Genomic DNA, 15,705 nt, shown 5'->3' with positions numbered 1-15,705 from the left:
TGTCCATAACAGTGAATTCGGCCAGGCCTTGTAACAGATGCTAGGCTGAACCCATGTGGCTGATGTGTAGATCAATGTTTGGGTCCCACACCATACAAGAAAATCCAATTGAGCAGTAGTTTGAAAGGTTAGTGAGCACATGGACTTAATGGGCCTAAAGCCCAAATCAAACTAGTCTAATTTGATTAGTTAAAGAAGGGGGCGGATCTGGGATTTGGATCAGCAGATAGGATAGGGAGTTATCCCTATCCACTCAGAGAGTCCAGATCCAAATACAGATTTGGATTTGGAAACTCCTAATAAGATTAAGAGGGCTGATCTAATCTATAGATAAGATAAGGGTTTATCCTTATCTCTTAAAGAGAAGTCCTAATCCAAATACAGATTTGGATTAGGAAACTCCTAATGAGATTAGGAGCTCTTTTTTAGGCTATAAAAGGAGGAGGAGGGCGAACCTCCAATCATCTCAATACAACAGATCTCATATCACAGAAAGAGAGAAGACAGCTACAATAAGACTGCGCCATTTTCTGCTCTTGCGTCCTCCTCCTGCTGTTGCCATTGCCAGTTCGTTCTCCACTGTAGGAGCGATCAAGAAGGGTTCTTGATATCAGTTTTTGGAGAAAAACTTATTTAAAATCATGCTCACATACCCTCCATCGAAATCTTGTTGAAGGATTCGGTTCTTGTGAAGAACCTGCTGATTCTGCTCCACCCTACACTGTGTCATATTTAGTGGGAGTAGTTTTTGGAGTTTTCCTTGGGTGTGAACACCTTCATTGGGAGATATTGTTTCTTTGTATCAGGTACCTCCTTCTCCTACCTTTTGGTTTCAGATCTGGTCCGGTTTAGGTTCAAGATTGATCCTTGAAAATGTAGATTTTCTAAAACAGGGAATGCGATTCTTAGATGGGAGAGATAGAAATTTTTGAAATTTCGCCCTACCTTCCTACAGGGTTTGACCATCCATATGATGGATTTCTCATCCCTTAAGGAGCTCCATTCTTCTTCTTCTTCTTCTTCTTCTTCATGTACAACCTGCACAAAAACAGGGGCTCCACCTGTAAATGCCACCACCTCCTGGCTTTGGTAGCTAGCCAAAGCCCATGTTTGCTCCAACGACGTCGGCGTTCACCAACTATGGCAAAAGTGAGATAGGTTTGGTTGTCCAATAGGTATTGCAAAAGCAAGAGGAGTGTCAGATAATGGAGAATGGAAGAAAAAGAACATGAGAATGAGAGAGAGAGAGAGAGATAGAGACTGTTGACTGCCAGATCCATTGCCTGCAGTTCTATTCTACTGGGCTGCTGGAGACGGAAACCGCAGGTTCTATTCTACTGCATTCAGAATCAGAAACCACGGTACTGGATTCAGAATTGAAAACTAGTTGTCGTGGCCGCCATCACTTGCGACAACGATACCAAAATCACCGTCACCCGCTATAACTTCTGTAATGGGTTGCTGTTCCACACCACCCTTTATTCTTCTTTTCGATTCACCATAGAGTGGAGCTTCTGGGTTTGAAAGGTTAGGGTTTTGATCAAACCAACATCTCTTTCCCTTTTCTCTGTTTTATTTTGAAAATTTGAAGAAGAAGTCGCGAACGAAAGTGGTCGGATACAAATGACGACAATGGTGGCAATGTCGGCGGAGAAACAGGAAGTGGAACAGTTGTAGAGTGGTTCATTGTAGTTGTCGCTAGGGAGAGGGATGGTGAAGAAGAAGGGAGAAGGACGAAAGGCAAAATTGGGTTTTGAAAAAACATTATACATCATGTGGTGTCATGTGTGTATGAATTTCAACGGAACATTAATGGATATTAACGACAGGGGTAGAGCTAGTCAACTATCAGAAAACTTTAGGGTACCGCAAGACAATAGCTAAACAGTAAGGGTACCGCGTGTCGATTCGCTAAATAGTAGGGGTAGTTTAAGAGATTTACCCTATTTTAAAAATAAGGGCTTATTTTTTAAGCCCAAATTTTCAACTTTTTTAAGTGCTTATACAATAAGCATTTATTCAAAATTTTCTTCCAAAATTATCCCTTGTTAAATTTTAAAATACCACTTATAAAGTTATCCCTAGTTGATGAATTTTATAAAAGTACTCTTATGAAAGCACTTTTACGAAAGCACTTTTATAATAGTACTTTTATGAAAGCACTTCTACAAAAGTATTTTTATAAAAGTACTTTTATGAAAACACTTATAAAAGTACTTTATGAAAGTACTTTTACAAAAGCACTTTTATAAAAGTACTTTTATGAAAGCACCTTTAAGAAAGTACTTTTATGAAAGCATTTTTACTAAAACAATTTTATGAAAGTAATTTTGTGAGCACTTTTACGAAAGTAATTTTATGAAAGCACTTTATAAAAGTACTTTTATAAAAGTACTTTCATAAAAGTGCTTTTATAGAAGTGCTTTCATAAAAGTACTTTAATAAAAATGTTTTTATAAAGTACTTTCATAAAAGTGATTTCATAAAAGTGCTTTCAAATGGTATAATTTGAAAATTTGAAAGAAAATGAAGGACAAAATAGTCATGGATACTTATTTAAGTGCTTATTTGAAAAAAAGACTACCAAATGCCTAATATAAAATAAGTGTTTATTTTAAAAAGTATACACAAAAAAATTTGATGTCAAATGTAAATAAGTGCTTATTCGAATACACATTTTTAAGCACTTATGCACTTTTTTTAACTTACACTCTCAAACATAACCTTAGAATCACTGTTTTCAAAGCCGGACCAGACCGGACGGTCGGACCGGAAAAGCTGGGAACCGGTCACCTGAGGGTCGAATATCGGATTTCCGGACACCACTGATAGCCCTAAGTCAGACTTTGGCTGCGTACATTGCATGATTGTATTTGAAGATAATGGCCGGCTTTGCATTTTGGGTTGGGTAATGTTCGACTTCAACGCCCACACACACATAAGCGGGCAATGGAGCTGCTAATCGGGTAAACGGTAAACCCGGTACGCTGCATGGTTCGAGTGATGACCTGGGCAAGCGTTAGAATACATGTTGACGTAGATTCAACTTTCCACTTCCAGTCATCTCTCTGGCTTTCTCTCTGTCATACATACGCTGTGTGCGCTGTCTTCCGTCTGTCTCCGTTTTTGCCGGCCGTACAACGAAGGAGAGGGGGTCCGCTCTCCTCTGCTCTAACGCCGCAACGCCACACACAAATTCAGCCCGCACAGGAGCAACGAAGCTCTAGAAATAATGGCGGGTTTCTAGCCATGGAATCTGAAAGTTAGCGAGAGAGTGAGATATTATCATGGGGAAGCGGAAGAGAAGACCTGGACACAGGAAATCTCTTGTTTCTTCTGGTATGATTTCTTCTTTCTTCAATTGGGTCTCTCTTGATTCTTCTTTCACTTCTTCTTCCTCTTCTTCTTCTTCTTCTTCTTCTTCTTCTTCTCTGGCTGGATCACCGTTTTGAACTTGGGTTTGTTCTTTTCTTTTGCATTTGGATTATAATTGTGGGATCTGTTTTGTTGTTTTTTCAGTGATGTTGTGCTTTTTGAGTTTCTTTCCTCTTCTTGGTTATTTATTTTTTTTCCTATAATATTCTTTTTTTTTTCATTGCCTATTTTACAAATCCAAGTTTCAAATTACCTATAGATTTACTATTTTCTTTTTTATTTTTACATTTTCTTTACGGATCAGTAACCAATTAGCTAAGGATATAATTTTGTAGCAACAAAAAAATATTTGAATTAGCAGTTGTATTTTAAAGGGCGTAATGTGGGTATTAGTGGGGGCTTTTAAGGCACAAATTCTCCTGCTTGTTGGGCAGATATCTTGATTTCTCAAGTGGGAAATAGGAACAGAAGGTTAGCCCAGACGAGCACGGGGAAGTACAACATGATACCCCATCAATGTAGGTGAGGCCAATGAAATTTCAAGGAATATTGGAACTGTAAAGTGATGTTTTAGGGTATTTTAATTCGAAACAATTTTGAATTATTTAGTCTAGAGTCTAAAGAATAGGATAATTGGGCAGATTTATATACCGGAAACTGGGAAGTGGCAATAACCAAAGATGTTTTAAGGCATGACTTAGAATATAAATTCATCAGGAAGACAAATTCTTAAAAATGAAACCTGACAGGGTTGTTTCCGGCTAAAACAGAAAAAGTTGACAGTGCTGTGCTAGAGGCCAACAAACCTCAGGAATGAAGAACTTAAGCAAGGTTTTACTTCCTAGTGGAGAAAAATCTCCTATTTCCACAGGGTGAGCTTCTTCTTAAATCTCACCATGACCACCTAACATGATCTCCTTCAGTTAGTTTTAATGCCTAAAGCGAGAGCAAGCCATGCATATAATGCTGGAAGGGACACCAAAGGACAAGTACTTTGTCAAGAAAATCATCTTCCTTGATACGACAAGCTTAGTTTGAAGCCAGAGGACCTGATGTACCTACTTTGATATTCTAAAGTTCCTTGATGCGACAAGCTTAGTTTTTTTAGAATTCATTATTTTCTTTGAGACTAGTTTAAAGCCAGAGGACCTGATGTACCTACTTTGATATTCTAAAGCCCTCTTAATACCATGTCACTGGTTCCCTGAATGTGGAATTAAATTAATGACAGCCATTCAACTCCTGATGGGAAAACTTTGGTTAAATTTAATAACGGCCTTTGCAATACTTTACCATAGGTATCCTGAATTAATGACAACCTTTCCACTCCTGAAGTGTTAATACTGTTTAACAACCTTAGGTTGATGCATGGATAATGCACTAGGTTACGTGTGCTGCTTGAATTGTTGGGTTTGGAGTTTATCCCTAACAAAAACTATTGCTACATTTAATGACTGCTGCAGTACCTTACCATGGGTTTCTTCTGCATAAAGTACACTAAAGATCATTTTCTTGTAAGGTGTTCTTTTTCTTGGGATTAGCCTGAATGGATACACATTTATGCCATCAGAGTTGGTATCTTACATCATTTACTTTCACTTGATTCTCAATAAATCTGCAACTTGTCATTGTATGACTAGCTTACATCCATTGCTTTCACTTGATTCAAATACCTAGCATTCTGTATTCAGACATTTTTAAAAACAATTGCTCTCTCATGGAACTTTGCAAAACCTTCTACAAGCCCTCCTTTGTGTTATCTGATGACCTCTATAGCACGCTATAGTGAGAACATTTGGACATAAATCTGTACTCCTTCTGAAATCCTCAATGGCTTCTCAGAAAATGCCCTTTCAAGTCAAAATTCTTCTTGTTTGGTAATAGCTTTAAAATAAAATGCCTGTCTTCTTCAATTGGTACTGTCCGCTATTCGTGGAATCTGTTTATCTTCTTATTTCATTCTGGTTTTTGTACAGTTTCATCCTCCTGGATCTCTTCATTCTGGTTCCTGTTTGTGGCCCAAAATTGAAAACAGAGAAAAATAATTTGCTCATATTCCCTTTTCTGGCCATTGAACCGTAGAGTTATGATAGAGATGGTTTTCATTTGCCTGTGCATTAAGGGAGCCTTTCGGAGAAGTTAATGTGTTTCTGTTATTATCCTCATAAGAAATGGGGTGAAAATTATGAACCTCATTTCTGACTTCAGTAAGCTCTTTGTTGTGTGGTTCTGATTGCTTTGTTCCTTGTGAACTACTCTACTTCCATGTTTAAGCTGATATTTACTAATTTCTTTGATCTGTTCTTTTGCCTTTCTGGAAAGCTGTTTTATTTCAGTAAGTTATTTTAGGAACCATTCCTGCATAACTGAATTGTTAATAGATGATCATTACACCGTCTCTACTGCACTTTCCTAATGCAGCTGAAAGGAGAAAGTGGATATTAGATGATCATCTTTTGAATTCCTTTTCATTTTGTTTTGGTCACGATAGATGGAAATGGGAAGAGATGAGATAAGTTAGCAAGGGAGCAGCTGAAAGGAGAAAGTGGATATTAGAGTTGAACAATTGGACGAGAGATTGTCAGATCCTATGGTTTGGGGGCATTATGGTTTTAAAACTGGTTCTTACAGATCCTATCGTTACGTATCGGCCCGTATCGGCCAATACGTATCGGCCCGTATCGGCCAATACGTATCGTATCGGGTCCTTCCCGGTACACCCTACAGGGGTTGTATTGGGCCGGGGCCTGGTTCAGAGGGTAGCCAGGACTTAAACCGGCCTCTCTGAACCAAATTCGAAAAAAATAAGTAAATGTAAAAAAAAGGACCGAGCCAGTATCGATACTTTGAACCTTGCTTACAATAGTTAATCCCTTTTTATAGGTCATAAGGGTGAAAATTTTATAATACCAGCATTTTCTTTTTAAATTTCCTAAACATTTTTCTAGAGCTAATAAGACCTAGGCACCTAGCATACCTGGATACCATCATACCACTATACCAGTACATGCCTAGCATACTGATGTCAGACACAATACATACCCAATACAATACTGGATACAGCATAAACATATAAAGCATATTTTATGGCATTAACAATTTCAAGTTATATGTAAAATGTGGTATGTTTTAACAAATCATACATTAAAATCTGTATATATTAGAACTTTAATTAAATTTGGCAAGATATAAATATTGACAAATGACACGTAAGAGTCAAAAACTAGATACAAACGCATGACATCTAATAAGCCCTCAGACAAGAGGTTTTCTCCTTCAGACACGTGGCTAGTAACCTACTCAGCAAAAGGGTAAATAAATTTTAACTCAGATTAAATCTAATTTAATTTCCTAAAACCCTCCATAAAGACTTTCAATATTTTAATTGGTACGTCTCTCATTCTTTTATATAAAGTGGGTTGTTGATCACTTGATTGCAAAACAACCTGATTTGATTTCTTAAATCAAATTAAAAACTAACCTAAATTTACCACATAGATAGTGGATTTCAACTTAAATACATAGATATAGTTGCCCAGTACTCAGTATAGGGTGGTAATTAACTAGTAAGCCTATTAAATGGAATACCTGTACCCATATCTCTGTCCAGGATCTTAGGAATATAGAGTGGTAGTCTTGTTTCTCATATCTATGTCTGTGTTGGTATCTGTATCTGGGCATCATGGGATAAGACTATCCAGAAGAAATAGAGGCTTCTCTTTTGTAATTTTTTATTTTGTCTGTGTGCTTGTGCATATCTGTAGGTAGGGCTGCAAGTCGGGCTGGGTTAGGTTGGGTTGAGGCCAACCCTAGCCCAACCCTATGTTCTAAACCCTAACCCGACCTACCCAACCCTAACTAATTCCTTCAACCCTAACCCAACCCGACCCAACCCAATGCCAACTTCAGGTTGGGCCCAACCCAACCTTCCCATCCCTTAAAATCTAGTAGAAAAATAAGTATTTGTTTATCATGAGTTATGACTTACGATAGAACTTTTCTCAAAAATATAAATTCATGAAATCAACAATAATGAAACATAAAATTATGGAAATAAAATCACTAATAACAACTCATAGGATCAAGCAATAATTTGAATATATTTGATAGGTCGCACATAAAAATTACAAGACAAAAGGAAAAGATAAGTAGTCAAGTACCTGGGAATAACTTAAAGAAAGGCATGATAGTATGTAGGGGGCTATACGACTATCATGCATCTAAACAAATCAGTGTATGTTATATATATATGACATATAGTAGAGTTGTAGACTAGTAGACTAGTAGTCTAGTAGTCTAGTACTATAGGGGGTTGGGTTCGGGTTGGGTTGGGTTGCCCGAGGGGTTAACCCTAACCCAACCCGAACTAAGGTCGGGTTCAAGAATTTCAACCATAACCTTAACCCGATCATCAACCTGGCCCAACCCAACCTGACTTTTTCGGGTTGGATCGGTTAGGTTCGGGCCAACCCGGCCCAAGTTGCAGCCCTATCTGTAGGTGGGTACATGGTGCATTGAATGGGCTTGAATGGGAGAGGGGGAATAGAGAGGGGAAAAAATAGATGGGACCTAGGCTGGTAAAACAGGCGTTCCAACAGCCTAGTGCATGCTGTGGAATATATGAACTCACAAAATGAAACTTCGATGTTGTTGGTTAATCAACAACATCAAGAAACTTTTATTTTTTTCCCAAAATTGCCATAACAGTCCCAGAATCATATAATGATTCATATGCAGGGACTCTATAAAATGAGGATTGGGAAATTTCACTCCCAAGAAATAGGTCCTCTTGTTCTGCACCATCTAGGAACCCTAGACAACTAATTTGAGTCTCTGACTCTTGACCTTCATATATTGTTGGACTTCTTTCTGTGTTATCATTGGTTATTGAGCCTGGAAACTATCATTAGTTTTATTGCAAGATGTGTAGGATAAGTAGAAAACTAAATCTATATTAGGTTTCAAATTGCTTTTATTGGGTTTAGATTATTCTCTTAGATTGGGTCCATTACTATAGAATCTTTGATGCATAGCATGATTGTTAGCAGACAGGCTTTTAATGTGAGGAGAATATCCTTTACACTAAAATCAGACACAGGTTAGTATGGACTTCAATTAGAGGCATAGGGAGTGCAAAATGTCTAGATCCTTGTGTTTCTGCATAATATAGAATGTACATTCTGGTGTAGTATACTGTATATTTCTGATAATATATATTTTTGAAGTTTCTGATAAAAAAAAGTATGTAATTAGTTCTGCTATGGTTTTCTCAATTGAATGTCTCTATGTTATCTCATTTGGTAAAGCTAATAAGAGTTGCGGGGTTGGGATGGATGACTGCAAAAAATCAACTCTGAGTTTGTGAGCCATGTGGAAAATTTAACATCTTACTTGAAAGGTCTTATGCAGTTAATCGTATTCTAAATGCACCTTATATCAATCAATCAGAATAATCAAATAGTTTTTTGTCTGAAACTTGCAGACATCATGCCCTGCTCCCTTGGGATGGATTCGTTGTCAGAAGAGGTTCCTTTCTTTGTTTTATCTGTTAATTATTACTTCCGATTGTCATTCTTCTTTGTCTCACTCTTCACTGGTTATGTATTGAGCTTGTATAGTGTTTCTTCTCCCCCTAAATAATCTGTTTCTCTCTGCAGAAGTCTTCTTCCACTGCTCCTTCAGTTGATTCTGGTTCCTCAAATTCTCTCAAATCGATTATGGATACCATAGATAGTTCTATGAAGAAGATAAATACTCACCCATCACTTGCACAATACCGTTATAATCTCAGTCGCTCAATGCTTCTGAGACGTTCACTAAATAACTATGGTCATCACTACTCCCGGCGGAGCACGGGTAGCCATGCTGATAGAATTAGCTCACTTTGCAAGAGTGCTTCTGCCATAGATGAGAGATACTCTATGAAGTTAGGTAGCAGATGCAACTCAGAGTCTGGATATCATTCAGGTAAGCCAAGATTAAAGATTACTGTGGTCCTTTTTTTGGAATATAGTATAGTTAAGAACCATCCTCTTACAATTTTCTCATGTTGTTTTCCCTTTTCTTTTTCTTTATCTTTTTCTTTTTGCTAGAGAGAAAGGTTTTCCAGAGGCCTGAAAGAATAAGGTCAAATCCATTGGTAATTGATACAACAGCCACTGATGTAGTTAGGATGGTATGTGGGTTATGTATGAAGCTGCTGAGACATAAATCCTTTGGCTTGGGAAGCACCTTGTCATCTAGTGGCCTCTCTGTTGTGGCAGTTTTAGTTTGTGGTCATGTTTATCATGCACACTGCTTGGAGCAGAGAACATCTGAGGAAGATAAACGAGATCCCCCCTGTCCATTATGCATTGACTTGTCTAATGCCTCAAGAGGCAAGAACTGATGGGAGTCAACTTTTTATTATGAAAACTAGTTATTAAGGCCATATTGAAACGGACAGTGTAGGTGCTTCATATTTCATGCAGAAGGGTTTTTGCAGGGTAGTATATTGGCAGCACATTATTTCCAATATTTGACTGTTATGGTGCTATCTATTGTGATTCCATTTTTTGTTACTTCGAGCAAATATTTCAAGATATTAAAGGTACAACAGTGATACAGAGAAAATCAACAATTTCAATTGATGGTTTCTTGTTCAGTAAATTTCTTTTGGCGCTTTTACCAATCACAAGCTTCAGTTTCTCTTCATCATTAAATGTTCATTGCTGTAGCATATGGTGCTGTATATATTTGACTTGTTACTTATTGCATTATTATCATTCCTTCACATGATTTCACCTTTCATGTTCATTATGAGCATGTTTTATTCAGACCCTTGGTTGAATTATGAATTAATATCAACATGCTGGCATCCTCTTTGAGAAAAATGGTGCTTTCTTACATGACTGAAAGTGTCTTTTCTGGTCAAAAGCTGCTCAGAATTTTTTTTAGAGTCTTGCTTAGAGGAGATGCACAAAAATTTTATGTCTCACTTAGACATGTTGAGGCATGTCTTTGGTATATGAGGTGCTTGCCTCTTTCCCCGAGGAACAAAGTGGTTGAGGTGTTCACTGCACACCTGACATGGAGCCCATATGTTATAGTACATGATATTGTTTCAGTTTCATTGTCTTGCAGACGTGGCAAGTGTTTTTTTTTTTTTTGATAATTGAAAATGATTTCATTAAACAATAGGAATAAGATTTTACAAGAATCCCTTGGAGAGGCACGAGATGCAGCCTCTCCTAACCGTTACAAAAGATAAGAAAAAATTACAGTTCTGCCCAGAATAAATGGTCCCTAGTAGCCCCCTGTTTAGCAAGATGATCAGCCAAAGCATTTGCCTCCCTACATGTTATGTGCCTTGTTAAACATTTAACTTTTTTATGAGATCCCTATAACTCCAAACAACCGAATCTGGATTTGACAGCCAGCCCACAATCACCTTAGAATCCCCTTCAATCAATAGGTTCTCCACTCCTAGTTGATTAGTAATCTGAATTCCCTGTATGGAAGCCAATATCTCAGCTCTTGTAGAGTCCCCTATCCCTATCGGGCCTGAGAATAAGGATATGATGTTGCCATTTTCATTCCTCAATACTCCTCCAATGCCAGACAGTCCTGGGTTACCCTGGCTGCTTCCGTCAAAATTCAGTTTAAAAAAACCTTCTGGGGGAGTTACCCAAACTATAGTGGCTCTGGTTTTCCTAACCGAAGTGTGTGCAACTGTGGCCCAATTTCTCCAGATGTTATCAAATGAAAAAGAGCTGAAAGAAGCCAAGGATTTCAACCAATGGATAGTCCTGATTAAGATACATTCCTTCACTTCTGTAAGGGACCTCTCTTTGTCTTGGAAAATTCTAGGTTTCTTTCTTCGCAGATTGTCCATAAGGTGGCTGCTTTGAAACATCTCCACATACTCCTTCCTCTTTTTGTTAGGCAAACAAAGGTAGTTGGTGCGAATAATGATTTTACCTCTACTGGGTGATTCCACCTACATCCAAACAAAACAAACATCCATTCCCAAAGAGCTGCAGCAAAGGAACAAGAAACCAGTAAGTGGTAACAGTCCTCACTATGAGAATTGCACAGTACACACCAGTTTGGGGACAAACAAATAAAGGCTTTTTCTTTTATAAGTTCTCCAAAGTGTTTATCTTACCAAGGTACACTTCCCAGCAGAAAACAGCAATTTTGGGTGGCACAGACTTTGTCCAAACTTTTTTCACTGGGAAAGGCTCAAAAGAGGTGCTCAAATAAAGGGATTTGAAGAATGATGCACAAGTGAAAGAACCTTTTGGGATAGGAGTCCACACCCTTTTATCAGGAGAGGAGGGGTCCAAACAAATACTCTCTAGAATGGATGGAAGTTGAGTAACACATGTCAATGATATACTAAAATAAGAGAACATAAGTGTCTAGTAGAGTTGTTTACTAGTTTTGACCTGAAGGGGATATGTTACAATCTACAAGCTTGAAGTTCATAATACTTATTTAACTGAACAAAAAGTGGTTTTGCTACATTCCTGGCCCAACTTAAATTATTAATACTTGGTACGACTTCAAGTGAGAAACATGGATAGGGAGGCTGGATGCAAACTAACTGTCACTTTATCGCCTAATTTATGTTGCATAAGTCTCCTAGTTTTAGATCATCATGAAAATACCTATTATGGTATGATTGGTATCTATACTGCCCCAAATGGATTTTACAAATCTGGAAAAAAATGGATATTACAAATTGAATAAAAACTGAAGTGTTCTTGGAGAATAACACATGGTTTTTGGAAGGATTAGTTTCATAGAAATAGTTATTGTTCTTACTGGTTTTGCATCAGTGTGACAATGGAAATGAATCCTCTTTGGATCAAATGTGGGACTTCAAGTATTTGTCTTATCAATCTTGCATCAAGCATCCAATAAACTCCTTGGAAACCCTTGATGAAGGGAATTAAAGAAAAAGGACAGGGACAGTAGATCAGTTATTTTATGATATATTCTTTTATTTCTTTTCTAGTGGGGATGTGATAATCTTGGAGGCATGAATTTATGGATAGTATTCTTAAAACAGTGAGGTTTGTATATTTGGTCTGAAAGAAATGGGAGTTAATATTGAAAGAGGTAGGGATTCAGAAGATTGTTTCAAGAATCTGTGGTTTGAAGGCTACAACTCTGAATCAAGCAGCTAATCTTGATTATTAGGGCTGAATGTCATCTTGTTCTATACTTGCAATGTGAGAGAAGAAAAATGTCCTTGTATTCGAGATTGTTGATTGAATGGGATGCTCATAAAAAACGAAGGGAATGCTTATAAGTGGTTTTTGTACTTGATATGTCGTACATTTACCATTAAGAATTGCTATATTAGTGTGTTCAGAGACCAAAGACTTCCAATGTTCTAAACCTATATGAAGTTATGAACCAATATTTTTTGCAGAAATCAATAGGAATTCTTTGATGTTTCTGATGCTTGTGCAAAAAGTTAGTGAAAATTATCTTGATTTAAGGGTTCTCTTTTGAGTATTATTCTCCTTTTTCAGACCTTTTACTCGTTATGTAGGGAACAGCGTAGTAGGAACATGCTCATCATGAGTAAAATGCTCCGGAAGCACCACATCCCTAGTTGCATGGCTACCTTTTGGATGCAAAAGACCAGTAAAGAGCATATCAATAGACATTACTCTGGTTGCTTCATCCTAATCTTTTGTAAGGACACCATATTTGTAAATTTGGTTAATCCTGCATGTGCCAATACCCTTGATGCTGATTTCATTGTAAGATATGGAAACAATACATATAATCCACATCAATTTGCTATTACAGTCATCAGGTTTATTTATCTGAATTTTGCTGCTCCATCCATCTAAGACTTAAATGTAATAGTTAGCAACTCTGTAACTGAAATAAATTGAGTTAATGCAACTCTTGGATTTCTTCGCCCTACTAGACAAGGTAGGACCCATGAAAAACATGTATAACCTTGTCTTGTAGTGTTTCTTTTCATGGGACCAGACTAGGTCTCCATAGTTGCAACTACAAACTCTTGTTTACTAAACAAGGGTATATATACATGTCTTACACAAACAGAAAACTCAGAAACTTATACTTTATGACAACGACGCTGATGCAAACTGTTTCATAATTCATACAGTCACAGTGACAACACCCACCAATATTAATAAAACCAGCTCACCTCCCTTGTACACCTTCTTCTCTCTGTACAAGGAAGAGCATTCCTGGTGCTAGATCTTATTTTCTTCTGAATGAAATGTAAAGGACGGACGACTAACTAGTTTGGCATTTTGCTGCAACCGCGGTTGTAAGGATTGACATTGACCTGACCTCCTGCTGGGCAATTACTGTAGTAGGATGTACCGCGTCGTGAGCAGGGTCGCTGTTGCTAAAATGCGCCGGTTGCTTTCAGAGTCCATTTCGAATTCGTTGCCACTTGCCACCCACCCACACCCAGGCACTGAGCGGTTGTGCCTTGGCAGCTGGGTCGCTGTGGAAGCCAATCTAGTTACTATAAACCCCACTAGCTAGCTTCAACGCTGATTATCAGAGCACTGATAATCAAGGTGGCGACTACCATGCAAAGCCCAGAGGAGTTTGCCATTGTTGTCTACTCCAAGCTTCTCCGCATATCTCTGTGATCTCTTGAACTTGTGCAGAGAAGAGGGAAGGGTGGTCTGGGTTATAAAGACATTTGGGTTTGGGATTTGACATTGGTTTAGTACAACATTTGCACACTTGCCACTTGACTTGGTTATGGTGTAAAGTGTAAACTCTGGAATGAGTCTTTCAAGTTTCAACCACTGTTATTAATCTCCTTTTGCTTGTTCTAACAAAGTGGGGCGAACAATAAAAAATTAAAGAAATGGGGTTTACAGATGCTCTATAAGGCTGCAAACAGTACCTGATTGCCCGAAATTGAATTTAATTTAATCCCATTAAGGGTGATTCAAATTTGATTCGTTTTATAATTGGATAAAATATGTTTTTATATACTTAAAATTTACATTGTATCTATCAGTAAAGTTGATTAAAATGTTGTGTTTTCATATGTTCAAGTTTTATATAACTAACTTTCAATTAGTTTTGTCCAAAAATATAGTTTCAAGGTCCTTTTCGTTCATTTTATTAATATTATATAATATTTTGATCATTTTTAGTTAAATTTGTTTATACAGTCTAATACTCGATTGCAATCCAAAATCAATTAGAATGTGACATAAATCTATTGGCTAAGATCTGATTCGAACTTGAATATAAGTAAATCAAATTTGGATCTCCCTATATCTGATCCACTTGGATTAATTTGCAGCTATATTCAATGATTTGTCAACTCGATTCTATGCAGTTTCATATTTGGCTGTTGTTGGGTCAATTCTTGGAACGAGGATGATGATAAGTTCAATTTCATACTATAACATATAACATAAACTTATCAATGACCTAAATCACATATTATTAGTTTTGTTTAGTATAGATTGGTTAAATTTGATATTCAATTATATTTGTGGAAGAAGAGCTAAGAGGAGTTTGAAATACTACTGATGTTGTTAAAACACCAGATTATTTGGTAGGATTAGGTTTGATTTATGTGATTAAACCAAATAGTAGTTTTGCTTTTGCGAATTGCAATTACATTAGAGGACAGAAGGTAATACTTGCACTGTTGGTAGTGGTCCAAAGCTAGGAGGACTTGTAATTAATATAACTTCACTTAATATTGATTAATAATATATTTATAACGAATATGGAAGAAAAGGGCACCAATTTCCATCCAAATCCATTCCCTCAAAAATTAGCTCGAGAAAATGCTACTTTGCCCTTGATGGATCCATGTGGGGATCATGTTCGTAGCTTTTTTGTGTCATGTCATGTGCCTCACTCATCTCATCATGTCTGTAGGGAGAAGAACCCAAGAGTTGCACAAATTCGTTGTTTAGGGGAGTTGTGGAAAGTTGTCGATAGATGACAAACAACACAAAGTATCTCCTATACTAGCGGGGATCCATGCGATGCACCTCAAGGGAAAGTGAAACAACCATTATAAGGAATCCAATGTTATTTAAAATAACTAATATTTATTTTAGTAATTTGTTATAAAAATAATTTAGTAATTTAGATTGATTATATTAATAATTTTTAATAAAAATAATAAATTACTGCTAATTACTTAATAAAATAATTACTTTTTTCCATAATATCTGTTAGTGTGTTGTTTTTTTTATTTTACCTTATTAATGATTAAATGTTACATTTTTTGTAAATATTACCTAAATGTTAGTAAATATATAAAATTAGGTTGTAGTCGTAATTAAATTAATTTATAGATTAACT

The 15,705-nt window shown here is 37.0% G+C and overlaps 1 protein-coding gene across 4 annotated transcripts; it reads left to right on the top strand.

Moving 5' to 3' along the window:
- Window positions 1-3,026: 3,026 nt before the first annotated feature.
- Window positions 3,027-13,204, top strand: LOC104592539 (uncharacterized). 4 transcript variants are annotated; one of them, XR_016079841.1, is made up of 6 exons: window positions 3,040-3,339; window positions 3,810-3,897; window positions 8,858-8,901; window positions 9,033-9,342; window positions 9,468-9,964; window positions 12,920-13,204. XR_016079841.1 is itself a non-coding variant. In XM_010251962.3 (4 exons), exons 1-4 carry the CDS (start codon window positions 3,288-3,290, stop codon window positions 12,949-12,951), a joined length of 438 nt encoding a protein of 145 aa, XP_010250264.1. In that variant the 5' UTR covers window positions 3,027-3,287; the 3' UTR covers window positions 12,952-13,204. The 4 variants fall into 4 exon arrangements, 2 of the variants coding, with proteins under 2 accessions (XP_010250264.1, XP_010250263.1); XR_734423.3 differs by lacking the exon at window positions 3,810-3,897 and having other exon boundaries at window positions 3,027-3,339; XM_010251962.3 differs by lacking the exons at window positions 3,810-3,897; window positions 9,468-9,964 and having other exon boundaries at window positions 3,027-3,339.
- Window positions 13,205-15,705: the final 2,501 nt, after the last annotated feature.

Source organism: Nelumbo nucifera, chromosome 8, assembly GCF_055504915.1.
Source record: "Nelumbo nucifera cultivar China Antique chromosome 8, China Antique-T2T, whole genome shotgun sequence".
NCBI classification, from domain to species: domain Eukaryota; kingdom Viridiplantae; phylum Streptophyta; class Magnoliopsida; order Proteales; family Nelumbonaceae; genus Nelumbo; species Nelumbo nucifera.
Note: the sequence above shows the minus strand (reverse complement) of the source record. Positions and strands in the feature narration are given on the sequence as shown.

Coding starts and splice junctions, on each gene's coding strand:
- LOC104592539 (XM_010251961.3), top strand. CDS start 3,288: ATGGGGAAGCGGAAGAGAAGACCTGGACACAGGAAATCTCTTGTTTCT. Junction 3,340..8,857: donor GAAATCTCTTGTTTCTTCTG/GTATGATTTCTT, acceptor TGAAACTTGCAG/ACATCATGCCCTGCTCCCTT. Junction 9,343..9,467: donor AGAGTCTGGATATCATTCAG/GTAAGCCAAGAT, acceptor TCTTTTTGCTAG/AGAGAAAGGTTTTCCAGAGG.